Below are 20,910 nucleotides of genomic sequence, written 5' to 3'. Positions count from 1 at the left end.
TACCATTGGCCTTGGAGAATTCTGTAGGCCAGTCAACAATCTCTAGGTCAGTTGTGAACTTCCTTATTGAGGCCTCGTCATGGAGTCTAAATGAGACTTCGTTGTATTCAAGTGGTGGTTTATTAATGTTTGTCAGGAGGAAGGTAGGGTAGTGGTCTGTAGTGCTATCTGATTATCCCTGATTTAAGGGGGGCTAGTATATTGGTCCATATGTGGTCTATTATGGTTGCACTTGTCTCAGTGAGCCTGGTTGGTTTAGTTATTGTTGGTATGAGAAGTGTGTTGTTCATATTGTTGATGAAATCAGTTACAGGCTGATCATCTAGTAAGCCAAGGTTGATGTTGAAGTCTCCAGCTAAGAGAAGGTGGTGCTTATTCATTTGTCTGTTTGTTATTAGTGACTTTAATTTCTCACTGAAATTTGGGATGTTTGTGTGAGGTATCCGGTAAATGGCACCGATTGTTATAGGTGTCTTAAGGTTTTTTACAGTAAAATTAGCAAAAATGTATTTCCCATATTCATCACTAAAGCAAGTGGTGCTAATACAAGATAATTGGTTAGAGTAATAGATTGCAATACCACCCCCAACTTGGTTTGGTCTGCAGTTGTGAATTGCTGTGTATCCTGGTAGAGGGTAGATATCTATTGTGTCCTGCTTAAGCCAGGTCTCAGTAAGAATAATGCAGGAGAAGGGTGTCTTTAGTGATTCAAGGAGTGCCAGGAGGTCATCATAGTGTTTGCTTAAGGACCTGATGTTGTAGTTAAGTACTGATAGACTTTTAGCATTGTTTAGGATAGTGCTGGCTTGTGATGCTGTGTAATAAAGGCAGTTACTTTCCAATAGGGTTTGATTGGGTGTCAGATTATGAAGGTTTAGATCAGGGTCAACGTGATCAATCATCTTCTAGGTTTAAATTATGGTTATTTATATCCTGAGTTATGTGTTGAGTTCTAGTACTGATATATGTAGTGGTGGGAAGCTTGGATAAGTATATAGCTAGAGTATTTTGGTCATATAGAGTATAGTCACTACTACACATAATGAAGTTGATGTTGTCTATGTGTTGTGCTGGAATGAACTAAAGTACAACTAGGTATAAACTAGTAATATAAAAATACAAATTTAAAATAGAACAAGACTCTCACTTGTAATTGCACTAAGGTCTAATATAATGACTTTTGGGGAGTCTATGTTTTGAGCTAGAATGAGCTATAGTACAACTAGATTTAATCTAATAATATAAAAATACAAATTAAAAATAGCACCAGTCTCTCACTAGTAATTGCAATATGGTCTAATATAATGAATTTGGTATTGACTATAGTACAACTGAGTTTAATCTAATAATATAAAAAAGGCACAAGACTCTCAATTGTAATTGCACTAAGGTGTTATATAAGTTGTTTACAAGAATTAGAGTATAACTAGATTTAAATTGACAAGATAAAATATACAAGTTAAGGTAGCAAAAGAATAAAAAAAGTAGAAAAAAAAAGATATATGAGGTAGTTGGTACTAGTTAGCAAAAGATAGTTAAGGGCCTTGAACAATAATATAATTGAAATATACACTAATTGCACACACAATATAGTCACTAAGATATGAAAACAATCTTAGAGTAGGAATTATAATATAAACTTATAATATAAAAATACAAATTGAAATGATACTTGCAATTGCACTAGAGTCTGGTATAGGTTGTTGACAAGATCAAGAGTATAACTAGATTTAAATTGACAAAATAAAATTCACAATTAAAGTACCAAAAGAATAATAGTAAAAAATAACAATGGTAATGTCTTGGTTATAATATGATAGTAAGATGGTAGACAGGTACACAGCCCTAGAGGGCAGTCTTGATCTTTGGACAGAAGTCCCTGAGGTAGGACTTCTGAACCTTCCTCCTGTAGCTCCAGGCTTGTATCCACATATACCACAGGATTATGGATATCCTTCAATTTTCTGAAATTTTCAACCTGGCTGCAACAAAATTCTTCTGGAATGCAATCTGTGTGGCTGCAACAAAATTCTTCTGGAATGCAATCTGTGTGGCAGTAGTTGGAACAAGTAGGCTCCTTACATCTAAGAAAAATTTTGTCCCTTGTGGTATACCCACAAGCACTGCAGTAACTACTGGGACAATAGCCAGATAGCATAGATATTCTTGCTATTTTGCGATGTGAAGTCATCCCAGAGGAGGCTTATAGGTTTGCAATGAAGTTCACAGGAGAGAGAGGGTGGGTGGTGGTATCGTGGGTGGGGGTTTCTGTTTCTTTTTCTCTTTTTTTCTCTTTCTCCGCACTTGCTCTCCTCCTGTCTCTTGCCTTCCATTTTGAATTCTTGTCACAAAAATTTAAGATTTATTCCATTTCTTAAATAAAGTATAACCAGGAAAGATTGGTCATGGTTTACAGTATCCCAATAATTGAATCAGATCTATTAACCCCTTCAGGGTCCAAGGCCCAAATCTGAAGTGGTGCCCCCAGTGTCCAAGAATTTAAAAAAAAAAAAAAAATTTTATTTTTCCTTATGAAATGGTAGAGAATCTTTTTCTGAAGGTAAAACAAAAAGTACGAAATTTGATGGAAAATTGACGAAATTATGCTCTCGCGAATTTTGATGTGTCAGCGATATTTACGAATCGGCGATTTTGCCGACTTTGACTCCCATTTTAGGCCAATTACATTATTCCAGTCAACCAAATTCTTAGCTATTTCACTAGTATTACTTCTATTCTATCGATTGAGCACAAGAAATCGCCAAGTCAACTGTTTCAACTACAAATTCAAGTGATGGAAATTGTTAATTTGGCCAATTTAACACAAAGTTCAAAATATTCCAATTTCAAAATAGGGTCCAGAATAAACAATGTAGGTATTCCTGGAACTAAACTGACATTTCCTCTGTTCATTAGTTTTTGAGGCTTTACAAACAAATTCCATTTTGATTTTTTATTCACATAATGAATTTTTATTCACACCAAAAAATAGAAGATTTACTGTTATGCAATACTGTAATAATTGTATAAATATCATCACCATATTTGTAAATGCATATTAGACCCACCAGCTGGTGTGTATTAGACGTGTGAGGTCGTTTGTTTACTCTTGAATATCGGCAAAAATTTAACATTTCTGCTACTTTGAGCTCAGTTTCAAGCCATTTCCAGTGCTAAAACCAATCAAAATCATCTCTATTTCTGTAATATGTCTTCCATTCTATCAAATGAGACCAAGAAATCGCAAATAGAACTATAAAAAAACATATGAAAAAACACTGCAAAGTCGCTGTTTTAATCGAAAAATCATGATTTCAGTTTTTTTCTCTCATTATACACAGCGTGCTGCAGGATCTGTTTTAAGTGGTGCACACATACCACATAGATGTATTCTCTCATATCTAGGCCCAAATGTACCACTCACGGTTTATCAGAGTGAGCTGAGCTCATGATGTAGATCTACGGTTTGGACCCTGAACGTAAAGCCGTAGATCTACGGGACGGACCCTCAAAGGGTTAAAAACCCATAAAACAGACTGGGGGTTGTAGGGGGTCTTGCCCATCTTCTGGAATATCAGCAATAATCAAATATTTCTGCTAATTTGAGTTTAATTTCAAGCTACTTAGTCCTGAAACCAATCAAAATCATTTCTATTTCAGTAATATGTCTTCATATTATCAAATGATACCAAGAAACAGCCAATAAAACCATAGAAACCATCCGAGAAAACACTGCAAAGTTGCTTTTTTTAAACTACACACAGTCACAGTTTTGTTTTCCCATGTACTGCATGGAGGCAAGATTTTTATTTTTATATGACACACACGCTGTACAGACCCATTCTCTCATACCTAGGCCAAAATTTACCACTCGCAGCTTACATGAGTGAGCTGAGCTCATCACATAAAACTTCGTAAGGGACCCTGGCCTCGATGACATAGTTCTACGCAATGGACAGTGAAAGGATTAAACGTGCTTCTGAGGCATTGTTTTCCATGGTGCACTGAATGGACCCTGTTCAATTTAGATTTTTCCCAGTCATTTTGGCCAAAGCCAAAGTTGGCAGCAGGAAAGAGAGTGCAATTCGTGTATTCAGTGTATTTATTTTGCCAAACTGTCTTTTGTCATTATATCTTAGAATGTAACTGGAAGAGTTAGAATTAATACTGCTAACTATTATAGACACTGAACAAGTGTCTATGATGAGTAGCATTTTAATAGTAGCAATAATAATATAATCTCTCTCTTATTTCTACTTGTACGTACAGTGGAACCATGAGTTTCGGCCCTCCCTGAGTATCAGCCACTTCAAGTCTTGACCACTTTTTTTTTTCTAAATTTTGTCCCAAGTTTCGGCCTGTGTCCTGTGTTTTGGCCGGAGTACCAGACCTGTCAACCTGCGTGCATCCCCACGCAGGCGTCATTGTAGACAGCCTGTACTGTCTGCACAGACAGCCTATGCTGTCTGCCAGCTTAGTTCATATTTCGCAGCACTCAGGTGCTGCCCTCTCTCGGCCTGCCCAGGTCAGTGGGATGCTGGTCCCATTCGCACACTCACTCAGCGGCCTAGAAGCAGACAACAAGTCGACTCCCTCTCTCCCTCATGGGCATGGCCCTCCCGGGCCATGGGCACAAACACACAAGCCTGTGTACCTACCACGACATTGCAAATAAAATAAAGAAGCCTCCGAAGGCGTTTATCATTGAACCCCGCTACCAAGACATCCGCCAATAGACCTCTTTCACATCATGAGCCAGTCTAACTGTTTATCCTTGAGTGAACATTAACCTGCATGCTCATCCAAACATTTCACAATAAGTTCATGGTGTTAATGCTTGTTTATCGATTGTGACTGTGAAATAAGCCATCATGGGCCCAAAGAAACTTCATAGTGGCAGCCCTTTGGCAAAGAAAGTGTAAAACACGATAGAATTGAAGAAAGAAATTGTAGCAAAGTACCAAAGTGGGGGAGGAAGAGAGAGGGGAGAATGTGCCTTCTTCAGTGATTCAGTGATTTTACGTTATGTGTGATACTAAAGCAGCACGAGTCAATAAAGGCTATAGCGCCAGCCAGTGATAAATTGTAACATTTATTTATTTATTTATTTATTTAGTAATTTTAGCATACATACAGAGGTACAAAAAAATACAGGTAAGAGCAGCATGCCAAAGCCACTTATATGCATAGCATTACTGGCTGGCTTAAAATTAACTTAAGATTAACTAAGCAATGATGAAATCAGTGATAAAACATTATTGTAAACATAACTATAAAGCACAAGTGAGTATTACAAAGACAGGTCATATGGTTGCATGCATTGCTGTACATTCAGTCGAATGGAGTATTCTGTTAGGTAGTGTATTTAAAAAAATAACAAAGTTAGATTGGGTCCTAGGTTTAACATTTGTGTGATATAATTGTGAGTAACATATAGGATATACAATTTATAAGGTTCAGTTATTCAGTATTTATTTGGTTTTGAGTGAGTAAGTGATCTTTGAGAAGAGACTTGAATTTATAAACAGGTAGTGTTTCTTTTATATTTACAGGTAATGAATTCCAGATTTTAGGGCCTTTTATGTGCATTGAGTTTTTGCATAGCGTGAGATGGACACGAGGAACATCAAAGAGTGATCTGTGCCTTGTGTTATGGTCATGTGTTCTGTTGAGGTTGGCAAGGAGATGTTTGAGGGGAGGGTTAATATCAGAGTTAAGTGTTCTATGTATGTAATAGGTGCAGTAATAAGTATGGATGTTTTGTATGGTGAGTAGGTTGAGTGTTTTGAATATTGGTGGAGTGTGCTGCCTGTAGTGAGAATTTGTTATCATTCTAACTGCAGCCTTTTGTTGGGTAATTAGTGGTCTGAGATGGTTAATTGTTGTTGAGCCCCATGCACAAATTCCATAGGTGAGATAGGGGTAAATAAGAGAGTAATAAAGGGCCAGGAGGGCTGACTGTGGAACATAGTACCGTATCTTCGATAGTATGCCTACAGTCTTGGAAATTTTCTTAGAAATTTGTTGTATATGTGTATGAAATTTGAGTCTATTATCAAGGTGGATTTCTAAGAATTTTCCCTCTGTTAGCTTTGTGATAGGTGATCTGTTTATCGTTATGTTAAGAGGTACATCTGTAGCTCTGTTACCAAACTGAATGAAGTAGGTTTTGTCAATGTTTAGTGTAAGTTTGTTAGTCCTCATCCAGGTAGATATTTTCTGTAATTCGGTGTTTACAGTATTGGCTAGCGTGACTGGGCTCGGGTGAGAGAAGACGTATGTAGTGTCATCTGCAAAAAGTGTGGGTTTGAGTAATTGCGAAGCATTTGGTAGGTCATTTATGTATAGGAGAAAGAGAAGAGGGCCAAGGACACTTCCCTGTGGGACACCAACTGTAATTGGTTGAGCGGAAGAGCTTGCCCCATTTGCGTACACATATTGGCTTCTGTTGCTGAGGTATGACTTGAGGTAGTTGAGGGAGTGCCCTCTAATACCATAGTGTGACAATTTTACGTGGAGCAAGTCATGGTCAACTGTATCAAAAGCTTTACGTAAGTCAATGAAGATCCCCAGTGGGATTTCTTTTTTCTCTATTGCAGTGTATATATGTTCTAGCATGTGTATAATAGCATCATTAGTATTTTTATTAGGCCTGAATCCAAATTGGCAGGGGTTGAGAATGTTTTGGGAGATGAGGTAGGAGTAGATTCGTTTATGAATTAATTTTTCGAAGATTTTTGAGAGAGGGTGTAAATTGGATATTGGCCTATAGTTATTCAACTCTGTTTGGTCTCCTCCTTTATGGATCGGGGTGACCCTTGCTATTTTGAGAGCTGTAGGGAAGGTGGAGGATTCAATGGATTTGTTAAAGAGTGTTGCAATGATTGGTGATAGTACTTGTGACACTTTTTTGTATATAAAGGGTGGTAAGGTATTTAAATCTCCTGCCTTGTTTATTAGTGCGTTGATAATAAGGGAGACTTTGCATGGGTTAGTCGGAGCTAGGAACAGTGTGTTCGGGTAGTTGCCAGTGAGGTAGTCATTTGGTGGGGTATCTGAACTTGGGATTTTATTGGCAAGGTTTTGTCCTATAGTGGAGAAGAAATCATTGAGTCTGTTTGCTGTTTCTGTTGGTGGGAGTTGGGGTTCATCTGATTTTGCTAATTTTATTTCGCTATTAACAGTGTAGCAAGTAAGTTAAGCGATTAACTCTTTCAGGGTCCGTGCCGTAGATCTACGCCATGAGCTCAGCTCACTCTGATAAGCTGTGAGAAGTAAATTTGGGCCTAGATATGAGAGAATACATCTATGTGGTATGTGTGCACCACATAAAACAAGTCCTGCAGCACACAGTGCATAATGAGATAAAAAAAAAAAACCGAGACCGTAATTTTCGATTAAAACAGCGATTTTGCAGTGTTTTTTATGTGCTTTATAGTTGTATTTGCAATTTCTTAGTCTCATTTGATAGAATGGAGGATATATTAAAGAAATAGAGATGATTTTGATGGGTTTTATTACTGGAAATGGCTTGAAACTGAGCTCAAAGTAGCAGAGATGTTAAATTTTTGCTGATGTTCAAGAGTAAACAAATGACCTCACACATCTAATAAACGCCAGCTGGTGGGTCTAATATACATTCACAAATGTGGTGATATTATTTATACAATTATTACAGTATTGCATAACAGTAAACCTTCTATTTTTTGGTTTGAATAAAAATTCAATAAATGAATAAAAATAAAAATGGAATTCATTTGTAAAGCCTGAAAATGTAACTAATGAACAGAGGAAATGTTAGTTTAGTGCCAGGAATGCCTGCATTGTTTATTATGGACCCTGTTTTGAAATTGGAATATTTTGAACTTTGCATTAAATTGGCCAAATTGCCAATTTCCGGTCTCTCTATTTTGTAGTTGAAGCAGTTGACTTGGCAATTTCTTCTGCTCAATCGATAGAATAGAAGTAATACTAGTGAAATAGCTAAGAATTTGGTCGACTGGAATAATGTACGTAATTGGCCTAAAATGGGAGTCAAAGTCGGCAAAATTGCCGATGCATAAATATTGCTGACACATCAAAATTCGCAGGAGCATAATTTCGTCAATTTTCCATCAAATTTCATACTTTTTGTTTTATTACCTTCGGAAAAAGATTCCCTACCATTTCATAAGAAAAAATAACAAAATTGTTTTTTGAAAATTCTTGGACCCTGGTGCACACTTTGAAATTTAGCCTCTGGACCCTGAACGGGTTAAGCGACAGAAAAATGTTGTTTGAGGTATATAGGGCAACAGAAAACACTACCGCTTGTGCTGCCTCTTCTACCACTTATGCTCTCAGTGGCCCTTATACACAACAACAACACAACACCCGTCGTGACATACGTAATGACGTATTTTATCCATTCTAGAGTAATTTATCATGTTTCTATGTTATTAACCCATTGACTGTCACAAGCCCTGTTCTGAAACTCAGTCGAAAATTTTTTGGAAAAAAATTTTTTGTTCTTTTGATAGAGAATCTTTTCCCAATGGAAATGACACTAAAAGTATGAAATTTGATCAAAAACGTATGGAATTACGCTCCCGCGTCGGGCAGTCCTTTGTCTGCCACCCACTGCGCCACGAGGTCCAGGCACCATGCCACCCCTCTCTTCCTCCATCCCAGCATATTCACCTTCATTATCACTATCATTATCAGTGGCTGGGGTTTTGGATCGTGACCTGCCACAACCCTTGCTGCCGACTATATATGGCACACTGCCTGAACGTAGGTTATGACACCTAAAAGTACGTTTCACTGGGGAATAATGATAATCGCTTTCACTCGATGAATTATCTATCAGCATAAAGTCAATTTCACCATCGTCACTTACATCACTTTCACTATGGTCATCACCCAAACGCAGGGAAAATGATAATTTTATCTTGAAGAGTTGCCTTTGGGAAGTAACACTAGCAACCCTAGAGATGCTGGGCCGAAGGTCTGTTGTGGCCACACTGGCCACATTAGCCACACTATCCACACTGGTCACCCCAGAGGTCAGGGCCTGAGAGTCATTTGGGTTATGAACAAAAGTTTCACTGATTCCTTGATCTTTAGTGGCTATATCGGAGTCAAACCCACTAAACTCGCATTCTGCATCACTTTTCGAGAATAGTAGTGTGTTATTAATACGATGAGGCGTCAGCGAATCACGGGGGTTTGCCATGTTGTTGACCCAAGATGGAGCTGAAACTAACTGGTGTTACCTTGGGTTACCCCAGCTTCCCCGATTTTTTTTCAATCTGCGCACAGTGAGTGCACACACCCATTCTCTCACGTCTAGGTGACTCAAGCCTATCGCGCCAATTTTGAAGGAATGAAAAATAAAAACGTCAATCTACACTTGGAGCCTGCTGCATGTCGACGTACAGTGGACCCCCGCATAGCGACCTTAATCCGTGCAAGAGGGCTGGCTGTTATGCGAAATGTTCGGTATGCGAATGAATTTTCCCCATAAGAAATAATGGAAATCAAATTAATCCGTGCAAGACACCCAAAAGTATGAAAAAAAAATTTTACCACATGAAATATACATTTTCCTACACACAAAGAGAAGGATACATGCACAATAGTAGAGTAGTACATGCACAATATATATTGTGCATGTACTACTCTACTAAATGAAGAATAAATGACACTTACCTTTATTGAAGATGCAGCAATGACTGATGAGACACTGTGTCCTGGGAGTGCCTTTTCCTCCTGAGTACTGTAGGTCCTGTTTGGTATTTTCTTCCAGAACAGGCCTTATCACACTGTGTATGTCACTACGATTCTTAAATCTCTCAAACCAACCTTCGCTGGCTCTAAATTCACCAATATGAGCACTAGTTCCAGGCATTTTCCCTGTTCACCTGGGTGTTAGTCGACTGGTGTGGGTTGCATCCTGGGAGACAAGATTAAGGACCCCAATGGAAATAAGTTAGACAGTCTTCGATGACACTGACTTTTTTGGGCTATCCTGGGTGGCAAATCCTCTGGGGTTAATTGTTTCTTGGTATTCTCAATAAGCCACACCAACAACGGTGCTACAGCAGCAGCAGCAGCAGCTGACGGTGGTACAGCAGCAACAGACGATGCTACAGCAGCAGCAGACGATGCTACAGCAGCAACTGACGATGTTACAGCAGCAGCAGACGATGCTACAGCAGCAGCAGCAGCTGACGGTGGTACAGCAGCAACAGACGATGCTACAGCAGCAACAGACGATGCTACAGCAGCAGCAGACGATGCTACAGCAGCAACTGACGATGTTTCAGCAGCAGCAGACGATGCTACAGCAGCAGCAGCAGCAGCAGCAGCAGACGATGCTACAGCAGCAGCAGCAGCTGACGGTGGTACAGCAGCAACAGACGATGCTACAGCAGCAACAGACGGTACTACAGCAGCAGGAGCAGCTGACAGTGGTACAGCAGCAGCAGCTGACAGTGCAGCAGCAGCTGACGGTGGTACAGCAGCAGCAGCAGCTGTACCACCAATAGTAGCGATGGTTGATTGGGGTTTATTATACAACCTGGCCAGCTCGGAGACACGCACTCCACTTTCATACTTATCAATGATCTTTTTCTTCATCTCCATAGTAATTCTCACCCTTATTGCTGTAGGGTTGGCACTAGAAGCTTTCTTGGGGCCCATGGTCACTTATTTTCCAGAAAAAAATCACCAAAAACACTGTAATAATACGAAATGTTCCGATTGTATGCTTGGATGTTACCGCGGAGGCTGGCTGGTAAACAATGCCACCGGCGGAACGTGTGAGCGTGGCTCAGGCCGCACATTGGACGCGTCTCGGACGAAGGGCGCTGAGCGGGTTTTTGGGCGGTATGCGAGGCAAAATTTTAGCGATCAAAGCGTCCGGTATGCGGATTGTCCGTTATGCAAGGCGTCCGGTATGCGGGGGTCCACTGTATATCTACGTGTGGACAGTTTAACCCTTTGAGGGTTTCAGCAGTACTAATACGGCTTATGACCTAAGGTTTTTGACGTACTAGTACGCCTAAATTCTAGCGCCCTCAAATCTAGTGGGAGAAAGCTGGTAGGCCTACATATGAAAGAATGGGTCTATGTGGTCAGTGTGCACAGTATAAAAAAAATCCTGCAGCACACAGTGCATAATGAGAAAAAAAAAACTAAGACCGTTTTTTTTGGAATAAAACAGCGACTTTGCACTGTATTTTCGTATGGTATTAATTGTTGTATTCTAGTTTTCTTGGTCTCATTTTATAGAATGGAAGACATATTACAGAATTTGAGATGATTTTGACTGATTTTACAATGAAGAGTACCTTGAAATTGAGCTCAAAATAGCAGAAATGTTCGATTTTTACCAAAGTTCAAAAGTAAACAAATCATGCCAAGCGTCCAATACACGTCAACTGGTGAGTCTAATATTCTTTCGCAAGTGCGCCAATATTATTTATACCATTTTTTACACTAATGCAGTAGTCTGCATAACAGTAACTCTTCTATTTTTTGTGAGAATAAAAATTCAAAGTGGAAAGCAAAAGAATGTAAGAGGGGCCTTGAGATGTGACTAATGAACAGAGGAAATGTCATTTTAGTGCCAGGAATGTCTTTCTTGTTTATTCTGGACCCTATTCGGAAATTGGCATCTTTTGAAATTTGTGTGAAATTGGCAAAATTGCTAAATTCTGACCACTGTATTAGATAGTTGAAATTGATAAATGGGTGGTTTCTTGCACGCATTCGATAGAAAAAATGGAGTTCTAGCGAAATATTCATGTTTTTTGTCGACTAGTACTGTGGAATTGGCCGAAAATGGAGCTCAAAGTGGGCAAAATTGCCGATGGGTAAACATCGCCGAGACCGCTAACTTCGTGAGAGCATAATTCAGTAAGTTTTCCTTCAAATTTCAAACTTTTGGTGTCATTATGATCAGGAAAAGATTCTCTATCTTTTCATAAGAGAAAGTTTTTTTTTTTTTTAAATTTGGCCGACCCTGAGAATGAGTCTCGGAGAGGGCCTGTCGACCCTTAAAGGGTTAAGGGTTAACCGAGTTTTTTATCGTTAGCCGAGCCAATATTTTGATGTAAAAATGTATCTGTATCCGATTTTATTGTTACCCGATGGCATCTTTAACTGAGGGTCCACTGCTGTATAGTATTTATTCTTTAAAAAAAATGAATTTTTTGTGAATATTTTTGGGTGGAACAGATTAATTGGATTTACATTATTTCTTATGGGAAATATTGCTTCGACTTTAGGCCTAGCTCCTGGAACTTATTACGGCCGAAACTCTGGGTTCCACTGTACATGATACAACTTACACTTATGTAGTATTACTGCACTTAGATAATAGTAATTATAAAGGGAGTAATACTGTATACTCCTGAATTTTGCGACATCCAAGAATGAGATTGATATTGCCAGTAGTTTACCAACTTTTAGGGTAGAAATATATGTACTATAATAGGCAGTACAGTGGACCCTCACCATACGATGGCATCACCTTATGTTAAATCCACCATACGATACATTTTAATGCAAAAGTTTTGCCTCACCTTACGCTAAAAAACTCGGCTTGCGTGATTCGTTCAAGACGCGTCCGTGTGGCCTGAGCACGCCTCAGCTGTCCCATGGGTGCCAGTGTTTACAAGCCAGCCAGTGCGGTCACATCCATGCGTACAATCGGAACATTTCATGTTATCACAGCATTTTTAGCGATTGTACCTGCAAAATAAGTCACCATGGGCCCCAAGAAAGCTTCTAGTGCCAACCCTGTGGGAAAAAGGGTGAAAATTACTATGGATATGGAAGGCGAGGTAGGGGTCAGCCTAGGAAAGGTTGGAGGGAGGGGGGTAAAGGAGGTTTTGTGTGCGAGGGGCTTGGACTTCCAGCAGGCATGCGTGAGCGTGTTTGATAGGAGTGAATGGAGACAAATGGTTTTTAATACTTGACGTGCTGTTGGAGTGTGAGCAAAGTAACATTTATGAAGGGGTTCAGGGAAACCTGCAGGCCAGACTTGAGTCCTGGAGATGGGAAGTACAGTGCCTGCACTCTGAAGGAGGGGTGTTAATGTTGCAGTTTAAAAACTGTAGTGTAAAGCACCCTTCTGGCAAGACAGTGATGGAGTGAATGATGGTGAAAGTTTTTCTTTTTCGGGCCACCCTGCCTTGGTGGGAATCGGCCAGTGTGATAATAAAAAAAATAAATGAAGAAAGAGATACAGTGGACCCTCGGTTAACGAACTTTTTTCATTCCAGTAGTATGTTCAGGTGCCAGTACTGACCGAATTTTTTCCCATAAGGAATATTGTGAAGTAGATTAGTCCATTTCAGACCCCCAAACATACACGTACAAACGCACTTACATAAATATACTTACATAATTGGTCGCATTTGGAGGTGATCGTTAAGCGGGGGTCCACTGTACAGTGGTCCCTCGTTTATCGTAATTAATCCGTTCCTGGAGGTGTTACTATTATTGCAGCTCCTCAGTGGTGAGCTCTTCTCTGTGGTCTTCCACCAACTCTTCCATATCCTCCAAACTCACATCCAACCCCATAGAACTCCCCAGTGCCACAATAGATTTAACAACAGACATAGGCTCATCAGGGTCAGCCCCAAACCCTTCAAAATCCCTCTTGTCGACACAATCTGGCCACAATTTTCTCCAAGCAGAGTTCAAAGTCCTGGTAGTCACTCCCTCCCAAGCCGTACCTATAAGGGTTATGCAATGGAGGATGCTGAAGTGTTCTCTCCAAAAATCTCTTAGGGTCAAGTGAGTGTCTGAGGTCACATTCAAGCACCTTTGAAATATTGCTTTGGTGTAGAGTTTTTAAAGTTTGCAATGACCTGCTGGTCCATGGGCTGGAGGAGAGGAGTGGTATTCGGGGGCAAGAACTTTACTGTGATGAACCCAAATTCCTCGAAAATTTGGTCATCCAAGTTTGGAGGATGAGCAGGTGCATTGTCCATTACTAGGAGGCACTCGAGATCCAATTTCTTTTCCAGGAGGTAATTCTTCACACTAGGGCCAAACACTTCATTGAACCACTGGATAAACATTTCCCTCGTGACCCATACTTTACTATTAGATTTCCAAAACACACACAATTTACTCTTCATAACATTGTTTTTCCTGAACACACTGGGATTTTCAGAATGGTACACTAGTAATGGCTTCACTTTGAAATCCCCACTAGCATTAGCACAGAACATGAGCATCAGCCTGTCTTTCATAGGCTTGTGTCCTGGCATTGCCTTTTCCTCCTGTGTAATGTAGGTCCTCTTTGGCATTTTCTTCCAAAAGAGGCCTGTTTCATCACAATTGAACGCTTGTTCAGGTTTCAGTCCTTCAGCCTCTATGTACTCCTTGAATTCATGCACATATTTTTCAGCCACTTTGTGGTCCGAACTGGCAGCTTCACCATGCCTTACCACACTGTGTATGCCACTACGGTTCTTAAAACTCTCAAACCATCCTTTGCTTGCCTTCACCGCTTGTTGAAGGCAATTTCTTTACCAGATCGCCGTGCAACTGCCTAGCCTTTTCGCAAATAATTGACGTCATAATACTATCTCCTGCTAATTGTTTCTCGTTTATCCACACCAATAATAACTTCTCAACCTCTTCGAGTACTGGTGATCTCATTTTTGTCAGCATGTTTACCCCCTTTGCAACAACAGCATCCTTGATTTCCTTTTTCTTGGCCATGATGGAACATATGGTTGTATAGGGTTTGTTATACATCCTGGCCAGTTTGGCCACATGTATGCCACTTTCATATTGTTCAATGATGTTTTTCTTAAATTCAATCGTATTTCTCACCTTCTTTACCACAGGCTTGGCACTAGGAGCTTTCTTTGGAGCTATGGTAGCTTATTTAGTACTTGCAAGCACTAAAATGAATGGAATATTATGCAATATTTTGTATGAGCAAGTGAGGGGACCGTTGCTCACTGGTAAACAATGCCACACTGGCTGGGAAGGGAGGCCGCCCCGGCTCAGAGTGTGCATACACGTCCCAGATGAACTACTATTCGCGAGTTAATCTACAATTAGCGAGCCCATGTTTTTACGAAAATATCGCTATGATGTCCGAAAATTACGACTCGAGCCCTACGATTATCAAGGGACCACTGTAATTGCTAAGTATGAAAGTGGAGTGCGTGTCTCGGGGCTGGCCAGGTTGTATACCAAACCCCAATCAACCATCGCTACTATTGTGGCCAAGACAACGGCAATCAAGGAAGCTGTTCTTGCTAAAGGTGCAACTTTGTTTTCAAATAAGAGATCGCAAGTGATAGAAGATGTTGAGAGACTGTTATTGGTGTGGATAAACGAAAAACAGAAAGCAGGAGATAGCATCTTTCAAGTGATCATATGTGAAAAGGCTAGGAAGTTGCATGAGGATTTAATTAGAAAAATGCCTGCAACTAGTGGTGATAGTGAATTTAAGGCCAGCAAAGGTTGGTTTGAGAGATTTAAGAATCGTAGTGGCATACATAGTGTGATAAGGCATGGTGAGGCTGCCTGTTCGGACCAAAAAGCGGCTGAAAAATATGTGAAGGAATTCAAGGATTACATAGTGAAGAACTGAAACCTGAACAAGTGTTTAATTGCGATGAAACAGCCCTGTTTTGGAAGAAAATGCCAAGCAGGACCTACATTACTCAGGAGGAAAAGGCACTCCCAGGACATAAGCCTATGAAAGACAGGCTTACTCTCTTGATGTGTGCTAATGCTAGTGGTGATTGCAAAGTGAAGTCTTTATTGGTGTATCACTCTGAAACTCCCACAGTGTTCAGGAGAAAAAATGTCCTCAAGGCTAATTTGTGTGATGTGGAGGGCAAACAGTAAGGCATGGGTCACTAGAGACATTTTCTATGGTTACACCATGCATTTGCCCCCACTGTGAAAAATTACCTCCTGGAAAATAAATTGGACCTTAAGTGCCTCCTGGTATTAGACAATGCTCCTGGTCATCCTTCAGACTTGGCAGAGCGACTTTCTGGGGACATGAGCTTCATTAAGGTCAAGTTTTTGCCTCCTAATACCACTCCTCTCCTGCAGCCCATGGACCAGCAGGTCATTTCGAACTTCAAAAAACTACACAAAAGCTATGTTTCAAAAGTGCTTTGTAGTGACCACAGACACTCGATTGACTCTAAGAGAGTTTTGAAAAGACCACTTTAGCATCCTCAATTGTGTAAACCTTATAGGTAAGGCTTGGGAGGGAGTGACTAAGAGGGCCTTGAACTCTGCTTGGAAGAAACTGTGGCCAGAATGTGTAGACAAAAGGGATTTTGAAGGATTTGAGGCTAGCCCTGAGAAGCGTATGCCAGTTGTGGAATCAATTGTGGCATTGGGGAAGTCCTTGGGGTTGGAGGTTAGTGGGGAGGATGTGGAAGAGTTGGTGGAGGAGGACAATGAAGAACTAACCACTGATGAGCTGCAAGATCATCTTCAACAGCAAGAGGCCATACCTGAGGAAACTGCTTCGGAGGAGGGGAGAGAGAAATTGAAGAAGTTGCCTACTTCAAAGATTAAGGAAATGTGTGCAAAGTGGCTTGAAGTGCAAACCTTTATGGATGAAAATCACCCTCACACAGCTATTGCAAGCCGTGCTGGTGACTATTACAATGACAATGTTGTGAACCACTTTAGACAAATCATAAAGGAACGGGAGGTACAGGCCTCTATGGACAGATATGTTGTGCAACAGAGGTCCAGTGGCTCTCAAGCTGGTCCTAGTGGCATTAAAAGAAGAAGGGAAGTAACCCTGGAAAAGGACTTGACACCTCAAGTCCTAAAGGAAGGGGATTCCCCTTCTAAACACTAACACCATCCACGCTCTCCCCTCCTCCCATCCCATCAATCATCACCAGATCTTCAATAAAGGTAAGTGTCAGTTTGTGTGTGTTAAAATTAATATTTTATGTGGTAAATTTTTTTTTTCATACTTTGGATTAATTTGATTTCCATTATTTCTTATGGGGAAAGTTAATTCACCTTACGATAATTTCAGCATACGATGAGCTTTCAGGAACGGATTAATATCGTATGGTGAGGGTCCATTGTATGTTCATCTTCAGGATGAGTGGCACTCATCCAATGGCAAAAAAATTTTGTGCAGGATTGTATGTAGTATATAAATTTAAACTGCTGTCTGTTAACTCATATCTCCATAATGGGAAATCATGTGTACGGTATTATAAAAATTGAATCTTCACTTAAAAAAAAAAAAAGATTTAAATGTTAATTTTCTTAATTAGCTCCTGATTAATGTTAAACTTTAGGATTGTCAGACCATTACTGTAAAATTTGGTAAAAGTAAGGTATATACAGTAGTGTTTTTTCTTTTACCCATGTGACTGCTTAGCTTGCTTAAGATCTGGGTGTAAATGATTATTTACATCTCCATCCCTCGAGGGAAGTTCTTTGATGCAAGTGAGGGGTTCTTAATCCAAAGAAGTGGCCTTTCCCTCTCCTTTGGATTGAACCTAAATGCCGTCTATTTCCCAGGTGCTATATGACCCCCCCCCCATACAGGTTTAGCACATCCCCATGAATGTAACAGTATCGCCAGAACCACTGAACCTGCTGATCGCCAGTTAGCACACATTATCTTCGAGATGTATACGTTTTTCCATACAGTTTAGGAGGTTTTACAGATTTTATATCCTTTTGATAATCTTGATGAAAAAGACTGCCATACTGTGTGTGTTGCTTCTTACTAGGTTATAGGTGTACATTAATGGACACATGTAAGTTGGTAAACTGTTGTAGGGTTTGTGAATGATTTGTGAATGGAGCTGGGCATATTATATACATACTACTATACACCCTGCTTGGAAAACTTCGTTATTTAATCCCTTAACTGTTTTAAATTCAGCAGCAGCTCTAGTAAAGTCACACAGAAATTTTTTATTAATACATAAAAAAATCTAGAAATATCGGTGCAGTATTTCTCCAGTCGTAGTTTGTCTGACACTCCTTACTGTTTGGTATATAGTAATTAAAAGAGAAGTCTCTCTTAGTAAGAAAGTAATTGTTCTTGTCAAGAGTATTATTCTATGGTGTAGATTAAACTTTATCCTCTCTTCTCAGGTGGAGCCGTTTGCCTTGGGTGAGGGGGAGGGGGAGGAGGAGGAGGAGGTGGGTGGAGCAGCTGGTAGCGTACACAACAAGTTCCTGTTGTCAACCGCAGCCCATGCTACTGCCACTACACCGGACCTTAGTACTGCCTCGCCACACCATACTCAACCACATTTTGATCCCGATACTCATTCACGGCTAGTGGCACTTTTAGAAGCTGCAGGTCAGTCACCATAGACTTCACATAAAATGTTTTATAAATTGTTATTATATTTTAAATACTTTTAGGTAGGTTATGAAGTAGAAGCTTGCTTATTAGTGCCAAAACATTTAATTCTATAATTCTCAGTTAAATGATATTTCTTTAAATCTTGAAAATATAAAAAAAAAAAAACATTAAATTTCATTTTTTCTTTAGTGTCATTGAAAATTACTAATCAGTGTAGCTATAGTAGAGGTAGATGCAGCAGCACTGTAAAGGGATGTGAAGATGAAATAATTCTTCCTTATGGGATTCTTTATCATAGTGGTTGTTATACAGTATTTCTTGGCATTAAGCTTCACTGTCCTGACTTAAATTAAGTGTAGACAGTGTTGATTTCTTTTTATCTTTCTGAAATGGTAAGAGAATCTTTTTCTGAAGGTAATGACACCAGAAATGTGAAACTTGATGGAAATCTTAGGGAAATACGCAGGTGCAAAGTTGGCAGTCTAGGTGCAATTTACACATTAGCAATTTCAGCCACTTTGAGGCCTATCTTAGGCCTCAAATTCCTTGCGATTTTGCCTTCTGTTTTATTGATTATGCGTAGGAAACTGCCCATATAAATTCATTAAATTCCAATTTACAAAGTCCAAGATAAACACACTAAAGAAAGTTTTCCTCTATTGACTAATCACATCCTTAGGCCTCTCCTATATAACACTTGCCCTCCACTTTGAATCCATCGTCACACAAAAATTGTAACTTTGCCCTATTTCTCGTCTAATAAAATACAGTCAAGAATGATTGGTTAGAATTTAGACTGACCAAATAATTGATGCAGACCAACTAAAAACCCATTAAACAGATGGCCTATTTCAGGCCACTTCTGGTCTAAAATTGACAAACTACAGTATCTGTATACTACCAGTATATCTTCAGGTATATTAATTGACACCAAGAAACAGCCAGTAAAACCATAAAACTACCCTATAAAACACCTCGAAGTCACTATTTTAACTAAGAACATAAGAATGTAGGAACACTGCAGAAGGCCTACTGGCCCATACGAGGCAGGTCCTTATCAAAACGACATCTACCTAAAGCTACTCAAGAAACAACTCCCGCACCCCCCAACACCAATCAAACCCAGCCCCTCCCACTCATATATTTGTCCAGTCTCTTCTTAAAGCTACCCAAGGTCCTAGCCTCTATCACGCCACTGGGAAGACTGTTCCACGCATCTACAACTCTGTTAGAAAACCAGTACTTACCTATGTCCTTTCTAAATCTAAATTTATCCAACTTAAATCCATTATTCCTGGTTCTTACCTGGTTCGACACCCTCAGTACTTTATTAATGTCTCCCTTGTTTATGCCCGTCATCCACTTATACACTTCAATGATATCTCCCCTCATTCTACGCCTCTCCAGAGAGTGGAGATTTAAGGCTTTAAGTCTATCTTCATACGGGAGGTTCCTTACACAGTAAATCATTTTAGTCATTCTTCTCTGTATGTTCTCTAATGAGTCTATGTCCATCCTGTAGTAAGGGGACCAAAACTGAGCAGCATAATCCAAATGAGGCCTCACTAGTGATGTATAGAGCTGTAAAATAACTTTTGGACTTCTGTTACTTATACTTCTTGAGATAAATCCAAGTAATCTGTTGGCCTTGTTGCGCACACTGAGGCACTGCTGTCTTGGCTTTAGATTTCTGCTTACCATGACTCCCAAGTCTTTTTCACATTCTGTATGACCAAGCTCTACTTCACCTAGATTATAGCTTCGAGGGTTATTTTCATTACCAAGGGCAAGTACCTTACACTTATCCACATTAAACTTCATCTGCCATTTCTCAGACCAAGACATTAATTTGTTCAAATCGTCCTGGAGTTCATTGATATCCTCCTCAGAGTGAATTATACGGCCTATCTTTGTATCATCAGCAAACTTACTCATGTCACTAGTAATCCCTTCATCAAGGTCATTAATGTAAATTATGAACAAGAGAGGGCCTAAAACTGATCCTTGTGGAACGCCACTAGTGACTAATCCCCAATCAGATTTCACTCCATTAATGGTAACTCTCTGCTTTCTATTGGTAAGCCATGCCTCAATCCATGCTAGAACTTTACCTCCTATACCATGAGCTGCCACTTTTCTTAAGAGTCTCTTGTGAGGTACTCTGTCGAAGGCTTTACTAAAATCCAAATAAACAATATCATATTCCTTATCACTGTCAACTGCCTCAAATGTTCTATTGAAGAACGTCAGTAAGTTTGTCAGGCAGGAACGACCTCTCGTGAATCCATGCTGAGATTCATTTATCAAGTTATGCTCTTCAAGGTGACTTCTGATAATGTCAGCTATAATTGATTCTAATAACTTGCCCACTATAGATGTCAGGCTTATTGGACGGTAATTTGAAGGAGTGGACTTATCCCCTGATTTGAATATAGGAACCACATTAGCCATCTTCCACATATCTGGCACAACACTGGTAAGGATGGACGTATTGAATACACTCGTTAATGGCTGACTAAGCTCCATCTTGCATTCCTTAAGTACCCTTGAAAACAACTCATCGGGTCCCGGGG

At 39.8% G+C, this 20,910-nt stretch overlaps 1 protein-coding gene across 3 annotated transcripts in view; it reads left to right on the top strand.

Annotated features, from left to right (window-relative positions):
• Nucleotides 1-20,910, top strand: part of LOC128685747 (ankyrin repeat domain-containing protein 17-like) — a gene marked incomplete at its 3' end in the record, with an annotated part of 256,077 nt that overhangs the window by 44,467 nt on the left and 190,700 nt on the right. For 2 of the 3 annotated variants that reach the window (XM_070088008.1, XM_070088007.1), the window contains 1 exon segment: nucleotides 18,121-18,331. In XM_070088008.1, coding sequence (XP_069944109.1) covers nucleotides 18,121-18,331 — 211 coding nt within the window. 3 annotated transcript variants of the gene reach the window in all.

Source organism: Cherax quadricarinatus, chromosome 23 (assembly GCF_038502225.1).
Source record: "Cherax quadricarinatus isolate ZL_2023a chromosome 23, ASM3850222v1, whole genome shotgun sequence".
Classification (NCBI taxonomy): domain Eukaryota; kingdom Metazoa; phylum Arthropoda; class Malacostraca; order Decapoda; family Parastacidae; genus Cherax; species Cherax quadricarinatus.
The sequence above is the reverse complement of the archived record's forward strand: the minus strand, read 5'-3'. Positions and strand labels throughout refer to the sequence as shown.